This window comes from Gossypium raimondii, chromosome 10 (genome assembly GCF_025698545.1).
Source record: "Gossypium raimondii isolate GPD5lz chromosome 10, ASM2569854v1, whole genome shotgun sequence".
NCBI lineage: Eukaryota > Viridiplantae > Streptophyta > Magnoliopsida > Malvales > Malvaceae > Gossypium > Gossypium raimondii.
The window spans coordinates 61,207,739-61,226,492 of record NC_068574.1 but is presented as its reverse complement, the minus strand read 5'-3'; the positions used below and the strand labels follow the sequence as shown (position 1 = coordinate 61,226,492).

At 30.1% G+C, this 18,754-nt stretch overlaps 1 protein-coding gene across 1 annotated transcript; it reads right to left on the bottom strand.

Moving 5' to 3' along the window:
• Positions 1 to 6,773: 6,773 nt before the first annotated feature.
• LOC105784873 (tryptamine 5-hydroxylase) lies at positions 6,774 to 9,482 on the bottom strand. Its single transcript, XM_052622648.1, has 2 exons — positions 8,541 to 9,482; positions 6,774 to 7,479 (listed from the first exon to the last, which is right to left on the bottom strand). The coding sequence occupies exons 1-2, from the start codon at positions 9,435 to 9,437 to the stop codon at positions 6,862 to 6,864; spliced, it is 1,515 nt and encodes a 504-aa protein (XP_052478608.1). The 5' UTR covers positions 9,438 to 9,482; the 3' UTR covers positions 6,774 to 6,861.
• Between the last annotated feature and the right edge of the window lie 9,272 nt (positions 9,483 to 18,754).

Genomic DNA, 18,754 nt, shown 5'->3' with positions numbered 1-18,754 from the left:
ATCCCTATACCCGGTTCAATTTAAGGAACCTGATATAGGAATACTACATTTGGTGCCAAAGTGATTTTGGCTAATCATTAATATATTTGAACATTTAAAAAAAAAATTAAGTTTCCATAAAATATATTTTTGTCCCTACTACTTGGAGCACACTTGATCTTCCGAAGTACATGCCTTTCTATTCAAAATTTTGAAACATACCCTCTTGGCACTTGGAGATGTGATGTGATGTGATGAGATGGAAAACAAAACCGTACGCTAAGTAAAACTCAGTTTGTATTTCTATAATTCGAAACTAGTTATTTATTGTTGTATTTTTAATTTAATGAATATGGTAAGTGTTGAGGTGAGAATTATTGTGTTTTGCAATTGAAATGAATTGATTTAGTATGTGATGAATTTATTAAATTTATATTGATTGAATTGGTATCATGTATATATTGAATATATTGCTTATTTGAATTGAAATGAATATTGGTTGTATTTGAAAAGTGAATTGAAACTCTATTAATTGTATCGGGCTGAGTTAGATATAAACGGCATGCCATAGGATTGGAAGAGTTCAAGGATTTCTTCGACTTCGAGTCGATGAGACGCTGAGTGTCAATTTACTACTTTGGATTAGTTCGATGAGGCACTGGGTGCCAATTTACTTCGGTTTAGCTGATAAGACACTGGGTGCCAAACTGGTATGTTTTGGTTGGATCCGTGTATCCGTCCAAGTCCAAGTCGTGCTAATAGGGGTAAACATATAATAAAGTTTTATAATTGATATTTAAATGGCATGGTATGAGAAATGAAATTGATATAGTGTTGAAAATGGAACGTGAAATATGTTGTAAATACATGGAATACATGAGTTAAATACTTATGAATTGAATATGGAATGGATAGTGCCATTGTTTAAATGATATGTGAACAAATTATAGAAAACTATTATATAGCAAGTGATGAAAATTGAGTATGGTATATAATGATGTATTCATGAATTGAGTATTGCACAACTAATGTCATTGTACGAATAAATATGGTTTCATATGTGAATAACTATTTATATAGCAATTGTGCGAATAGGATATTGTTGAATAAAAAAATGATAGTCATGATACTAGACATTAATATGTCCTTATAATTTAATGGTGCTTATTATATTATCATGTCTTTAAATATCCAGATTATAGAAATACCATTGAATTTTACTCGGGTTTTGTTTTAATTATTATAATAATATAATAATAAATATTTACTTAATTAATAAGAAATACATATTATATTATTAAATACATATGTTTATTATTATTACACATGTATTTACCAACACCATCCACTTGTCAATTTATGGCTTAATTGCTTATTTAGTCCCTTCACTTTTCCTCTAATCTATAATTCAACTTTCTCCCTATATGCAATCTAGTCCTTACACCTAATTACTCTTAATTTAAACAAATTCACCTAATCAAAACCTAATTAACCACACAACTGACTTTCCAATACCTGTGACTATCTGATCGTTTCAGTTTGCACGTTGTGTCAATCTAATTTTGATTTTCAAAAATTTAAGAAAAATAGCCTCTAACATTCATTCTAAATATTTAAAAAATTTAATTATAAATTTTCAAAAAATATAAAAATTCAAAAATACATACAATTATATATAGAGAGATAATACATAAAATTTTATCAAACCAAATGCTAACAACTAAGCAACACTTAAATCGCACCTTTTTTTCTGAATAATTTTATTGTAAGTTTTGATCATGTCTGTTCTTTCTTGACACAATGCCTAGAACTGCCCATAGCTCTTCCGTAGCCCATCAATAGAAGAATAATGCGCTTCAACACATTAAAACCCACGTCTTCTTCCATTGACAGTAATATTCATGCCAATGAAGTTAGGACTTAATCGACTTAAATATACTTTTTAACTAAATGTTATACTTAAAATTTATTTAGCAGTAAAATCATTATGATATATTTAAAATCTTATTTCAATGAATGTCAGTAGTGGACCCGAAATCAAAAGTGAAATTGATTAGACCTACAATTTTTGTTTTTTTTTTATAATTCTTTTAGTTCATAATATGTTATTAGCACCAATTTGTTCAAATGGAAAAGAAAAATGAATTTATCCTTCTCGATTTTTGATTTGAAATTTTGGATAGAAGATGCAATAATTTGGAAGGGATTTTATTTAATTTCTTGATTAATTAGGATAGTTTTGTTTAATATATTTTATTTTTATATTTTAAGGATGTGTTAAAAATAATTTTATATCAAATTTTATGAACAACTTATGATTGCTATTGAAATATTGGTGAAAAATAAGAAATTAAGATAAATTTACTTATTACATCACATACTTATATGTATTTAGATTTTGGTTCACAAAATATATTTTTCTTAATCTGGGACCGACCAGCAACTTAATTATAAAGGCCTTAAGGTCTATATATGCATTTGAGCAAAGGGATTTAACTGATAATTCAACTAATTATTTGGAAGTGGTAAAAAATTGAAAATCAAGACAAAAGACTAGTCTTAAACTGGTTTATAATTTTAATATTTTTTAATTTTATAAAATTTTAATTATTTAATATTGGATGGGTGATAGAACTATTTAATATGAGGATTGACGATTTGAGCAGTTTAACCATCAGTTTTATTATTAAAATACTTTATACTCAAAGTTAAATAGTGGCCTTTTTATTTTTAAACAAAACTTTTAGATTAGTTTTATGATAGAAAATATAACTTTTAGTTTTACAAAAGTTTGTTTGGATTGGGAATTAGAGCCGCTAAAATAGGTTTGAGCTCGAAAGTCCATCCGTGTCGATTTGAGTTTAAGAAAACTCAAGCTTGTAACATATTCAAGCTTAGAAAAGTTCGAGCTCAAGAAATGATAAGACCAAAGATATTTGACTTCAACTAAAATTCAAGCCAAGAAAATCTGAGTCTATAATAAATTTAGTTTGAGATTGATCTAACCTAAACTCGAGATAAATTTGATTTAAAGCTCGAATTTATAATTAAACAATCATAATAAGCATTAATAATTAAAATAATTTTTTTATATCACCAAAATAAAAATAAAATAAAAATAAATGATTATTATTTGTTTTATGAAAATGTATTTATAAACATCTCGTATTTAAAATGAAATTTTATTAATAAAAAAATTAATAAAAAATATTTTATATTAAAATATAAAGTGAAATAATTTTTTAAAAATAAAGAAAGACAGTGATGCTTCTTCAAAGTTGAGCCAAAATTAATAACATAGTGATGTTTGTTGAGCCAAGCATGATTTTGAAGAAGCATAATGCACTTTATTTTTGTTGAGCCAAGCCAAAATTAATAGCTTTTAGTGATGTTTGTTGAGCCAAGCTTGATTTTGAAGAAGCATGACTATGTTATTAATTTTGGCTCAACTTTGAGGAAGCCAAAATCAACATTTGGCTCAATTTTGAAGAAGTCAAATGCTTCTTCAAAATCATGACTAGGTTATTAAAAATAAAGAAAGCCAGTGATGTAATTTTGGCTCAACAAACATCACTTAAAAATATTAAATACATTATATACTAGCACCTTCCCAAGCAACTAGCTAATAACATGGTTTTGGGTCTCCGTCCATACCACAGAGAAGAAAGATGTCTCCTGGCCACATTCCATCGTTAAGGTTACTTAGCTCTTCACTTCCCCTTTTCATTCCCCACCTTGTAACGTTATAAACAGACTATACTAATTATTGTTTGTATCGTTGACTTATCGCAGGATTAACAACATCAACTGCATCACTAGTTTCAGCTTTCTGATGGTTGTATTCCTAGCTCTCATCAACCTCAAATTCCAGCCCCTGCGTAATATTGAAGCTCCGTTTGAGACCCAAGGTGTGGTCATGCCCATGTTCGTCATCTGTATGCTCGTCTACTCCATAACTTTCTGCACTCCCTACTTCCCTGAAGTTATCGATCACATCAACCTCCTAGCCGGAAGTCTTGCCACGGTTTTACTTACGTTTACCCTTTTCCCGCCTCTAGGCCTGGTCATTCTTTTCATTTGGACTATTCACTTCGTTAAGCTGATATATGGTGCAATTCCAAAGCTTTGTCAGCTATGCCAGGCGCTTCCATCTCTGTTGAATTTACGAGTACTGCTCCGTCGCCATGCCCACCATAATGAAGAAAGATGGTAACTCGTTAACTCTATCAGACAAATCAGTCTATCACCTCTTCTTGTATATCATTCAATCGAATACCGGTATATAATGTATTTAATCTTTTTAAGTGATGTTTGTTGAGCCAAAATAACAACACTGTCTTTCTTTACTGTAGCTGCAACAACCGTATCCATGCAAGTCTGGGGTTTCTAATAAGCGTGCTTGTCAATCTCATACAAGTGAAATATCAGTCCACGAACATGGCGGTGCCTTTTGACACCCACCCTGCGATCATGTTCATATTTATCACTGCTACACTTGTTTACGCCGCAGCTGCAACAATCATAACCAGCAACGATAACTCGTCTATTCACCGTATCATAGTTACCAAAATCAGTCTCCTTAGTGGAAGCCTTGCCACGGTTGTACTGGTACTGGTTATCGTCCCGCCAATAGGGTGGTTCATTCTTCTTATTTGGACCTTCTTCCTTGTCAAGCAAATATACTACGGATGCCAAATGCTACGCCAGCCGTACCGGATAATTTCAGTGGTTTATTATGTCATCTATCAAATATTTGGTCGCCGTCGTGATATGAACCAAGGAAGAAATAGGTCGTCTTTATTCATGATCTGATATTTAAATATACTCATATATTCATTTTGATAGCTGATTTTTTTCTATTTTACTTTTTGAAATTATTGGCATTCAATAAAAATTAGATTTTTAGGATAAATTGAGAAAAAAATAATTAAATATAAAATGATACCAAAACATTAAATATCAAAATAAATATAATTTAGTGATTAAATCATAAATCAAGCTTAAGTAATTAGGGATATAAAATAAGATTTGTAGATAATTTACTTATTTTAATATTTTCATGTCTATTTTATACTTTATGTTTAGGATTGATATCAATTTTATTAGAAATTTCACTTTCAGCACTATCCAATGATTAAGGATCCTTTGACAAGGTAAAATTTAAAATGATAAATGTTATTCAAACTCAAGTGGGAGTATTTGTTAAGGGATAGAATAATAGGCTGAATTGAGGTTTTCATTAGTTAAACGCAGCATTTTAGTCCATTTTAAGTGAAACGGCTTTTGTTTTCCACGAGGCAAGTCTCCTTCTTCGATATAACAGCATCAGAGAGAAGAAGGAATGCATGCTATCTGTTATTGAATGGATCAGTCTCTCATCCTCTTCTTCTCCATTTCTCCTGCTCTATTCTCCTCTACTCATCATTTCTGGAAATTAGTTCCTATGACCAATCTTTCCAATTATTTGCTAAAACTATACAATCAGGCTCTTCAGGACTTGTCCATAATACTAGTTTTGCTAAAAGAAGTTCGTACACTTCTTCAAGTGAGAGATTTTCTTGATCGGCTAAAGTACGTAGTGAAAGAAGAGGAAGGCTAGCGTTTGATAATAGATTGAACAGTCGAATTTCGAGATCGAGGCCACATCTTAACAACCAACCAAAAGGGCTTTCTCAACATCTCCTTCCTCATATCTTCGACAAATCGACTACATCGAATATTTCTTCCCATATGCTATAGAAATAATGTTTGTTATGGTCATACGAGTGAGATCCCAAACAGAGTTAATCATGTCCGCAATGTATCTCAAAACATCACCTTCGATATTAGACCAATTTGAGACATTTGCAAACTTGTTCATTGATGGAAAGCTTTTAGGGTTTGAAAGGAATTTATGAGTTTGATTAGAGACGACCAGGCCAGCAAAGGTGTTTAGTTATGTACGGTTTACATTTGTTTCATGGCGACCTAACCGGCAACTTAATTACAATGGGCCTTAAGTTCTACATATTGATTTCAACAAAATTCGAAAATCGAAAAAAATACCAATGATTAAACTGGTTTATAATTCTTTTTATACTTTTCAAATTTTTTTTATGAAATTTTAATTATTATTTGATTGATAGTACAACTATTTTAAATGAGAATCAGTTGTTTAATTGATTCCACCATCAATCCTATTATTAAAATGCTTTATATTCAAAGGTAAGTAGTGGTCTTTTTATTTTTAAACAAAACTTTTAGATTTTTTTTTTTTTTTTGCAAAGAAAATACAATCAATTAAACTAAAACAAAAGGATTGTTTGTAAACAATTGCAACCCTTCCTCTTTATTATAAGCTATTTTAGCTAATCTATTGTCTTCTAAGTTTTCTTCCCTAGGGATGTACTAGATTATCCAATCTCCTACATTTTCCAGGAGATGATGGATTCGCCTGAGGAGCGTCGACCTAGAAGACATTGATTCTGAATCTTGAATGGCTTTAATTGCTTTCAAACTGTATGTGAGAAATAGAATGTTGATAATAGCTATGTATCGCAAAGAAAAGAGCAAAAAAATAAACAACACACTGATTTCCATGGGTTCGGTGCTTCCATGGCAGAACCTTGGTTGGCTGCTCATGGAGATCCCTCCAGGTATGGATTCAATCAATTAGAGTCCTTCAATTCATTAGCAACTTATTAGACTAATAATTTATATGGTTGTTCATTCTTCTTTCTTTGAATTGCCTATTGGACTGAAAAACTTATAATCAAGAATAGCAAGTGAATTTCATCCAAACACACCCCTGCGGATAAAGCAATAACTTGGTTATTTTTTTAAAAGAGTGAAACAGTTCTACAAGATGGTCTCGACTTCACTTCATTGTCCTAGTTGTTAACTTCACAATCCTTCGTTTACCGTCGGGACGAGTATTAGCGGAGCTCGTTTCCTCGATGCAAGGCCGAAAATTTCATCAACATCAACATCATCAGTATGAATTCCGTAAGGCAGTTCCCAGTCAAAGTGAAACAAGAGGCGAGCAAGTGCGATCTCGACGGTGGCAAGACCGAAAGTATAACCAGGGCAACCTCTTCTCCCACCGCCAAATGGTAAAAACCGAAAATCTTGATCTTTAAGATCAATGTTTGAATCTTGGAATCTATTGGGATTAAATTGAAAGGGATTATCCCATGAATTGGGATCTCTTCCTATAGCATAAGTGTTGATAAGGAGGCGAGTTTTGGGTGGTATTTTGTAGCCATCAATAATGCATTCATCCATGGATTCTCTTGGAACCAGTAAGGGCACGGTTGGATGTAGTCTCATAGCCTCTTTGATAATGGATTTGATGAAGTGAAGGTGTTGAAGATGGGTTTCGTCGATGACTTTACCGGTTCGACGTGCGACGGCTCGAACCTCTTCTTGTGCTTGCTTCATTATTTCAGGGTGTTTGGCTAACTCTGTCATTGTCCATTCCAAGGTTGCTGCTGATGTATCTGTTCCTGCAACAAACATGTCCTAAACATCCAAAAAAGCCATTTCACTTTTAAATTAATGAATACATCACAACTTAAAAATAAATAAATAAAGTTAAGACATGTTTGAACTGGTTTGATTGGGAATTGATCGTGTATCGGTCTAAGGAATGGTTTTGAAACGGTTAAATTGAGAATCGATATAAGTTAATTGAATTAACAGTTAAATCATATTTTTTAAAATTTTTTAATAATTTTAGTTAAAGTAAAATGAGTTCAGAGTGTTGAGTGGCACTTGACAATGCCACCTACAGACTAGGGTGGTTAAAAACTTATGTTATTTGATTTGACAATTCAATAAAGAAAATCTTTAAACCCGTTAATGTGTTATTTTATTGAAGATATTATGATCCATCAATGGAAAACCTATCATTAGCATTTTAAGATGGGATTGGATTAGAGTGAATCAAATCAACTCTTGAAACATGAAGGACTAATGAGGACTATGTAATTGTTTTAGAAATCAGATCTTCGATTGATTGTATTTTGATTATTGAGATTGTAATGGCTAGTTTCAAGAAGTTACTTTGATATTCACTTAAATTCTATGTTAGCAAGCTAAATTCGAATATATGCTTTTGAGGCTTGTATAAGTTTTGGGTAAGAGAGTATTGAGTGCATTCTAATATGTTCATTGATAAATTGTTTTGTGAGAGTGCAAATTGTATTGTAAATACCATTGAGCGTTGACTATTCAAGTTCTCGAGGAGATTTAGAGGTGAATATTCTAACCTTTAAATATAAAGGAAGTATATTTATATTTGGAAAGTGATAGGTGATATCTCTAACATTTAGATACAATTATTTTCATATTAGGGCTTAAATTTGACAATTATTCTATTGAACTTTGAGTTTTCAAAAAAATATCAGAAATTAACTTAGAAAAAAAGTTCAAGCCTTAATACGAGGATAAGTACCAACTACGAGTTCAATATCTAACTTGAGAGGAAAAAAATTGAGGTCTGAAATGAAAATAATTGTCAAGGCCCAAAAAATAATTAACCCAAAATTTTGTTAGTTGAACAAGTTAGATGAAAGATTTACCAGAACAAGAGCCTTGAGATTATCATCAGTAATGGGTACTTCCAAGTTATCTTGCTTTTGTACTCTCAATAGAACATCCACAAAATCCTCTTTAATCCCAGTTTCACCCCTTTGTAAATGCTCCTGTATTACCTCATCGCAAACTCGCCTTAGCTCGTTCAAATTCTTCATCAACCTTCGTTTATACCCACTCACTGAGTGAACCCATTCCCACTCGGGGAAGAAATCCCCTACGCTCATCCCTGCGAACAGTTCCTGTGTCTCCCTCAACACTGCTGCCAAATGATTTGACGATCCTACCCTTTCCGTGAACCTCCTCCCAAACGCCACCCTACATAAGATATCATTCGCTAACGACAAGAAAAGCTCACTTACGTTGACTTCTGAACCGGGGTGAGCTGACAACGTTGTTAGTAACCGACTCACTTCTTCATCTCGGATGAGTTGAAACGAGTTGACTCGCTTGGAGCTAAGTAGCTCGGTGACACAGATTTTTCTAGCTTGACGCCAGTAAGGTCCGTAAGGAGAGAACGTAACGTCGGAACAGTTGAAAAACAAGTACTGAGCTGAAACGAGTTGAGGACGATTTGAGAAGACATGGTCATGAGTTTTGAGGATGAGTCGAGCGAGTCGAGGCGAAGAGACGATGACGGTGGGAACTTGCCCGAGCTGAAGGTAGATTATTGGACCGAGTTTTTGAGCGAGTTTAGTGAAGGTATGATGTGGCATGTCGGTGAGGAGATGAAGGTGACCGATTATGGGAAGAATTGGTGGTGACGGTGGGGTTAATGATTGTGACTGTGAGTTTAGCCATTTTCGTAGATAAGTGATGAAGTAAAGGATACTGGGTAGAAGTAAGATGGAAATAAAAATGTTTTGAGGGGTAAAACGGTCCATATATTTTTGAAAATGTAGTCGGATGTAGTGAAGACTGAATAAAGTTGAAAGGTAATGTTATCAGCTAATGGCTTATATAGAAGGTTGGACCATTTCATTTATGACTAAAATAACCTTGTTTGTAGTTTGTATAAAATGTTGAAATAAAGGGTATAGTGGAGAAATCATGTCGATGAACAACAGACAAATTACCATTAACGTCCAAGCAAGCATTACCAAACAAGAATTGATTGCGATAGTAAGAAGACGGAACATTGGACACAGTTGCATTAATTGCAATACAGAAACGTGAACAATGCTTGGGTGTTTTTATATGTAATTTATGGCGAGGATATGGCGAGGCAAAGTAGCAAAAATGGTGGCCTGTTATTAACATATAGCATGGACCTAGCTTTGATGATGGCTTTGTTCCAATCAATCAAACATGCTTAAAATTTTATTAAGGCTCGACTCAGAATGCTTCTACATGGTTTAAAAGTTGTTACATAACTCAAAATTTACTTCCATTATCACAAAAATAAAAGGGTCTAAAAATCTTGAGTTACCTTTCTTGTTATCATTTTATATTCGGAGTAAAATACAATTCAAATAAAAAATTAGGTCGATGTTGTAAAAATAAGTTAGTATTGTCTTTTTTGAACACCTCATAGGTCTTTCAAAATTTTATCACCTAAAAGTGTGCATCTTTGGGCACTAACCTACATGGGATTTCACTTGCAACATAAGTATCATTTGATTTTAGATTCAAACATGAAAAGGCATACCTTAACATGACAACTTTGAGGATCTATGAGGTGCCTAAAGAGGGCATTAGTTATTTATGCTTGCAACATTAGTATGATGTTATTAATGAAAATTAGAAAATCTTATTGATTGACAAGTTGTGACAAAAAAAAGTCTTATTACTCTCGTTTTTCTTGACACTTGAAATGAGGCAATGACCATGTCTTCATTCCCTAGTTTGATATGGGGGTGTACAAGTTATTCGAGTTTAACTTAAAAAGAACTCAAATTCGATTTAGTAATTATTGATATGAGCTTGAGCTTTAATAGCTAGAGCTACCAATCAAGTAGAATTCAATCACTATAATACCCGATTCGAATGGACATGAGCTTAATCAAATTCAAGTACAAATGATAAGCACTCATATTTCATATATTTTAGGCCGTTATACTTAGTATTTTGTTTGGTTCTTAAGTGAAATGTTGCATATTAGCTTACTTTGCATGATTTATGTCTTGTTTACATTTATTTGAGTTTTTATTTAGTTATGCTTGATTTTGATATTTGATGATTAATTAATGTTTTTGTGATTTTGATATGGGAGCTTAAGGTTCGAGCTTGAAGACCATCAGAAATGAAAATGAGGAGTTAAAATGAACAGAATAGAGCATGCCCAAGCTAAGCGCCCTTGCCCTAAGCCAAATGCCCCTACCCCTAGCCAGCGCCCTAGCATGCAGTCGAGTGATCCTTTGTTGGCACCCTTGCCTTGTCTCGATGCCTCTACCCCCGGCCCGCATGCCCTGCCTCGTCTAGGTGCCCCAATGCCCTGGCCCATGCACCCTTACGCCGAGCCTCCAATGCCCTAGCGCCAACCTTGTTTCTTTGATGTGTCTCGTTCGCATTTTGATCGAGCTTCAAGGGTACTTTGGTCCATTAGGAGTGTTACAACTTCAAGTAAGCTCTCGTAACCTAGTTTAGGTTAACTAAACAATATAAATATGATATTTTGATAGGGAGTTAGAACTTTTGGCTATTCTTTGGCATCATAGCTATTTTATTGTCTATTGCGTTTTCGATTTTATAGTTTTCTAAACTCCATTTTTCTAGTCAAAGGAATATTGAAGTTCAATTCTATAAATTCGTGAGACTTAATTTGTGTTTAATCCTTCTTTATTTTTTAGTATTTGCACATCTTCTACTTGAAATAAAATTGTTCAGGTTTGTTGAAATTTGTTAATTTGATAACTTGGAATAATTGCCTTATCAATTAAAATAATTAAATCTGTAATTATTTAATTTATTCTAATACTTGTGACGAACTGTATAATTGTGCCAAGTTATTTATTTGTAAGGTAAGTAATTTCAAACGAGTTGACTCTTGGTTCCTAAACATCTAAGGAGAGATTGGTTGTCAGGCGTTGACTCAACAATTAGAATTAATTTATTAAAGTCATTGAAGATATTCTTGCGTCAATGATTGGATTTACCTTTGACTAGAACTTTTCCTCATTAATTTTTCTAAACTTTTAATTATCGTTTTCTTCACTAAAATTTTAATTTTAATTTAGTTTTTTATTTACTAAACCCCCTTCATATTTATTTAAGAAATAAAATTATTATCGATTTCTATGGGTACGTGCTATCTACTAATTTTATACTTTTAAGTAAATTCCATTTTTGCAAGTTCCAACAATCTGACAACAAACGAGCTCGAGCTTACATACTAACAAACTTGAACTTGAATTTACCGGTACTCAAATTTAACTCGTCTTAGTTAAACTCCATAATTTTATCTCGGAAAAACACTTACGAGAAATAACATACAAAGATTTATATATTCCCAAACAAACTTTAATACAATGCTTTTTTCTTGGACCCTAACCTTAGTTTGATTTTATCATAATGTGTAAACCGATATAGTCCGACAATATTCAACAATCTGGCACAAAAAAATGGACAACCTCAGCATTGGTCACATGAAAGAGAGATGGGTTTTTGCTTTAGTTCCACAACCATGTTCCAAAAATTGTATAAAATTAGGTAGCACCCGACAGAATGTTAGAAACTTAAAGCAATGAAATTGAAGCTTAGTTACAGCTTTCCATGTCTCAAAAAGCTTATATACAAGTACCCAAAAGCAGCCTAAAAGCTTCTAAACATACATATCAGTGACAAGAAACATCACAGTTTCTTTCTCCTACACCTTTTCCTTCGTAGACAAGTAGATCTGACAATATCCAACACCAATCCGGTAGAAGATCTCGGTATTAAATTTTGGGGTTTATAAAAATTTTAAATTTTTTTTAGGGATTTAATTAAAATTTTAGAAACTTAGGGTCTGTTTGATTGACGGAATTGATTTTCCGGAAAATCATTTCCAACTTTTCCAGCATTTGATTGGCGGAAAATATTTTCCATTTGGAAAATGAACTCCAAAACAATGGAAAATGGGTTACATTTTAGGGAAAATATCTTACCCTTTCAATTTCCGTAAGACATTTTCCGTGCTCTCCTCTCTATCGCCTCCTTCATTCCTTCCTTCATTTCCGGTAGAAAAATGCTTCTGTTTATCGATTTTCCAGTAACTTGTTTTTTTAATTATTCAATACTTGTTTTTTTAACACAATTACAAATAATTTATTTGATATTAGTTTTTTCAATTTATAACGATTAATATTGTAGCTTAATAATTGAGTATTATTATAAATAAATCATTGCAATATATGTAAAAATAATTTAAAATATAAAAATTTATTAATATATATTAATATATGTAAAAAACTTTTCCAAAAATATTTTCACAAAATCATAAGCAATAGAAAATATTTTACATGATTCAATCAAACACCAAAAAATATTTTCCAGTAAATCATTTTACAGAAAAGTAAAACATTTTCCAGAAATCATTTTACGGAAAATATTTTACTGACAATCAAACAGACCTTTAATGAAAATTTTCAATATTTTTGAGGGGCCAAGTCCCTCTCTAGCTCCTATGGCTGTTGTATCTTGCACCAAGCGTTTATAGATATGGACAAAACAATTAAAATAGGATATTATGTGAAAAAAAAAGTGTTAAGACTTGTTAAATTTAACCCGGAATTGAAAATATGATCCAATCAATTTGAATTTAAACCCTATTTAATCTAATTTAATCACGAAAAATCAACAGTTTGAATTTGATCAATTCGAATCTAAAATGATTCGAAGACCCAAACTTGAAGAGATCATAATCCAAATTGATTTAACTCATAATGACTCAATTTGAAAATTTTAAAACTAAAGTAACTCTTAAATTCAAAACAACTTAAATTAAAATAATTTGATAAATTTAAATTTGGATTTACTCGACTCAAATTAATTCGACTCACGAGAGAAGATGTTGGCCATTTTTCAAAAAATCATATCATCGTAGAAGTATTTATGAGTTGGATTTCAACTTAAAATTTTCATTTTCATTTTCGAATCGAATCGAATCGAATCGAATCGATTCAGTTCATTTTATTTTATTTTAAAATTTATTATTTTTTTAATAATAAAACGGGTTATTTGAACATGCTTGAATGGGTCAGGTTTAGACTTAGAATTTTTTTTAAAAAAATCAAACTTTTAATTTCGACCTAATCATGAACACCTTTAATATTTAATTTTTTTTTAAAGATAATCTTAAAACTGTGTTTTCTATATCAGTTTAATATATATAATTTTGTTTTTCAAATATTTCCCACAAAAATCGATTTTTTCTGAACAATCTCATTATAGGTTTTGGTTATATCTGCTCTTTTTGACACAATGCCTAGAACTACTCATAGTCCCTTCCCAACGGATAAATATGAGGATAATGTGTTTCAACGCACTCGAACACACGTCCTCCTACCTTAATCAATCACAAAATTAAATTTTAATTGATAAATAACCTCATATTTATGGATTTGTTTAATTTTTTGTGACATATAAGATCATTACATTTGATTGTATTTGATGGTAAAGTATGCAACATGGCGCACTTATATAAATTATAATATACATTGTATGAACATTTTTTAGTGTTAAAATAATACATTTTTAAAAAATATAAATTTATTACCTAAAACAAGTGTTTTTATACACTTTATGAAGCAGCTATGATTGCCCTTGACAGGTTTAGGGACCCATAATTAATTATTTCTTTAAACCTAGTGTTGGCTTCCTCTTAAACTCTCAATGGGACACATTTTATATGCCTGTATGACTGGATGGATTTTAATAAATTGTCTATTTTTTAACACGTTAGATCCAAGTTATGTATAAATGTTTAAATTTTAGCTTTGTTTTCAATATTATTCATTGGGTATCCAAATCTATAAATAGTTTAATTTCAAATTTTTAATATTTTTAAAAATTAAAATCCATAAAATTTGAATTCTAAAATTCTTTTCATATGTACATAATCAAAATTATAATAATTTTATAACCAGCGGGTTCAAATATCAAATATTTGAATCCGCATCCATTATCTAAATAAGTAATGTCGATTTAAATAATGGATATCTGAAATATCTATCCACATTTGTTTCAAATCTACAGTGATAATGATTTTAAAATTTGAATTTGTAATATATGGATCTGCAAAAAATGAATTTGATATCCATGAATATCCATATTCACAATCTAAATTGTCATCCCTAGTCTGCTGGGTTAATGGAATGATCTAATTGATAAAGGGCCAATATTTTAAAAATTCAATTAAAATTTTTAAAGTTTATGAACTAATTTAAAATTCAAGTAATAGTTCAGGGACATCAACTACAATATATGAATACTTATCAAAACAGAAACATCCATACACCTGTTTTGTATTTGTATATTCCAAAAGAAATGTTATTAAATGATTCATATGTACCATTTTTTTAATTATTATATTAATGATGTTTTGATGGTATAAGTTTAACAACTCAAAACTTGTGGATAGAGACTTTAAATAGTTCATCAATTCGATCTTCGTCTTGGGTATAGAACAATTTTAAAATTCGTGATTAATATAAGCTTATAGAATATGGAGAACTAGTTATTGGGTTGTCGCTTTGGGTATGAAGCAGTTTTAAAACTTGTGATTAGCATCTACTCTTTTAATAGACCTATAGAACGCAGAAAATTAGTCGCTAAACTTGCTCCGGTAAATATTTTGAGAAAAAAATTAATGGGTTTTTAAAAATATACATCATGTCATCCTTTCCACTTGGAAAAGTAAATTTGTAAAATATTGTGTCAATTTTTCCATGGTTCTATAACAACTACCTACTATTTTCAGTCCTTTTTTGAAGTTCAAATAAAGAAAAAAAAGTCTATAGTCAATAAACTATAGTTTTCATTGAATAATTATTTGTGTGGGAGAAGTTAAAAGATAAGATTTTTTCAATTAAAAAACAACTCTTTTGACCATCAAAAGCTTCACATACATACAAACATACATGCTATATATATAGGTGAATTTACTTGGAAGGTCCCTCTAATATAGGGATCAGATCAAATTAATTCCTTTATTATTAAATCGATTAATTTAGACCCTATACTATTATCTAGTATAGAAAATGTCATTTCTTGTTTAATAGATTTACTAATTTGAAAGCATTTTATGGTTCTACAAATGGGTTTAAATAATAGCTTTTATACAATATTTTAAAAATAAATATTAACTCGATTACGATTTTAATATTATTCAGAGGGATTAATTTGATTTAGTCTCTATATATACATGAATAGCAGCCATAGCCAACCTTTTTCCATTTCTAGTTTTTAAAGGAATAAAATAACTCAAACATCTATAGGATATTTGTAATAATAATAAAGTAATTAAGTGTGATTATTTTATATTTTTACTTTTTTTATGCATGAATTTAGAAAATAAATATTTAATAAACTTTTTTTTCTAAAAGCATTTATTTCATCACCATAATGATTGGTGTGTGAAAACTTTTTATATATAAGATTATAAAATAAAAATAATATTATTATAAGTTATAATCATATATGTTGTTTTGACAGAATGTTTAGAATCATTTATAGTTCCTTTCAGTCTATAAATAGAAGGATAATGCACTTCAGCGCACTCGAACTCATATCTTTCTACGTTGAGAGCAATACCCATATCGATCGAGCTTTAATTTTAAAATTTTAAAATTTTAAATGAATTAATATGTGGTAAAACCAACTCATAAAAATGTAAATATAGATATACATTACATCATTTTCTCAACAAAAAGCAGCCTTAAATTTCATGCTGTTTGACTGAGTAAATTAGACTCCAAGATTGATTTGCTTTTGAATTTGTAAAAGAAAAAAAACATAATTTGCTATTATTCAATAAATTTAAAAGAGAGGCAATTATAAATATTGCTTACACTTAGAAGTTTCTAGTAATTTATATCATTTATAATTTTTTATTAACTTGATATTACGAGTTAATTAAATTTAAATTTAGATGAGAAAAAAATTAAAATTTTAAAGTTTATGTTAAATATAATTTTTCTTTTATCCACAGCGTGGATGTCACATAATTTGATAGAAAAATAAAAATATCGAAAAATGCTCAAATATGAGATTTAGTCTATATATTTTAATTTAACATATAATGTTTTATAATATCAAGTCCAGATAGTTAATAATGTTAATTATTTAAATTAAAATACTTGACGTGAATTTTTTAAAACAACCCTTTAAGCGCATGCAAAAATCCATGTTAGTACGGTTAATTGGAAAATGTGGTTTTCAAAATAAATTCACGTTAACATTTTAATTAGACTAGCTAATAATATTATAAGAATAAATATACCGAATTATGTCAAATTAAAATATAAGGACCTAAATCCCAAATTTGAATATAGCCAAGGATCAAAATAAAAAATTCACCTCATTTATACCATGACAAATTTCAAATTTAAATTTAGTACCTAAGTTTCGTTTCAATGTTTAATTTGGTATCTGAGTTTTTTTGTCCCAATTTGGTACTTGAGTTTGGGTCGAATGTTCTCTTTGATACTTGAGATTCTTTTTGCCAAGTATATAAATTGGCTTCAAGATTCAATTTGGTACATCTCAATTAAGTGCCTACATGATGTTGTTTGGTCTAGGTGAATATTGAAGCTAAATTAAGGTATCAAATTGAAATAAAAAAAACTCAGATACCAAAATCTTTGGTATCAAGTAATATATTAACTCTTTAAAATAAAACAATTTTTTTTAATATTAGTTAAAAATATCAAAGTATTGAATATTAAGTTGAAATTTTTTACCCTTAAAAAAATAAAATTAAACATTTAAATCACATTTTTTTGTTAATATGTTTAAATCGCAAAATTTCTTTTCAAAAAAAGCATGCCTTCGGAAGACCAGTTTGGTCAAAATTAGGTACATGTTTCATTAATACAATAATACATGTTGTCGAGTGTGGACAATTCAAGCGTGTGATGTGCACCGCGTAAGCGAGTAAGGATATTTCATTTTTGTATTACGTGCTAGCTTTCTGTAGCGATTAACAAGGCTTCCATACTCGCATAGCATGACGTGTGACGTGTTTGGCTTTTTATTTTTTATTTTTATCTGAGCATCTGAAAAATAAAAGAAAAAAGAAATATTCTTGTGGGTTTCAAATTTCAAATTTAAAGTTATTTAATAATATTTGAAAAATGTATATAAAGTATGGAAAAGAAATATTCTTTGTGAGTTTCAAATTTCAAATTTAAAGTTATTTAATAAAATTGAGAAAATATATAAAGGATAGAATTAAAGAAATTACTTTTAATTTTTTTTTTAAAAAGCTGAAGATTTCAAATTTAAATTATAAGAATCTTTTATATAAATTTTAAAGTGAAAAATTTAAAAAATTATTTATTTTAAGGATAATAAAATTGACTGATTTAGTAATTATCAAGCCAAGCCAAGTTTAGTAATACACGGCTGGATGTCGCGAGTCGTATCGAGTTTTTTTTATTTTTTATATTATTAAATTATATCATTACCTTTAATATATATTATTAATAGTAAGCTTAATTATCAAGTCGAGCTTAAGTTCAACGTTGAAAATGTACGTGCTTAATTGAGCTTAAATACAAGAACTGATAAATGAATTTAATTGAGTTTGAACTTGATTTATTTTAAATTGAACTTATAAATAAATACTCGGTTAAGCTCGAATCAAATATTGAATTTTAAATTTCAAATCGAGTTCGAGCTTTATGGTATTCATGCTCAGCTCGTCTTAATTACATATATTAGGTTAAATTAGCCAAATATGCTGAAAAAAATATTAATTGACAAAATATATCAACTTTTTTAAAATTTAAGGAAATAGATCATTTTTGAAGAGAGAATGTAAAAGCGTACCTAATTACGGTGCGTGTTCTGTACAGTTGATAGTAAAGCGCGCTCAATTGAATAAATTTTTACATACACTTTCAAAAAACGACCTTTTTTTTTTTTTCGACATATTCAACTAATTTAGCGGACATATTATTTTATGAGAGAAGAAATGGTAGTATCTTCGTATATGGCAAGTAAAAAAATGGCGGTTAATATTTTTATTAATTAATTAATTAATTTTCTCAGCTCCCAAACA

What these genes read in the sequence shown, in the direction of transcription:
- LOC105784873 (XM_052622648.1), bottom strand. Translation starts at nt 9,437, where the DNA reads ATGGACCGTTTTACCCCTCAAAACATTTTTATTTCCATCTTACTTCTA. An exon ending in ATCTCAAGGCTCTTGTTCTG is followed by an intron (nt 7,480 to 8,540) that starts GTAAATCTTTCA and finishes TTGGATGTTTAG; the next exon opens with GACATGTTTGTTGCAGGAAC.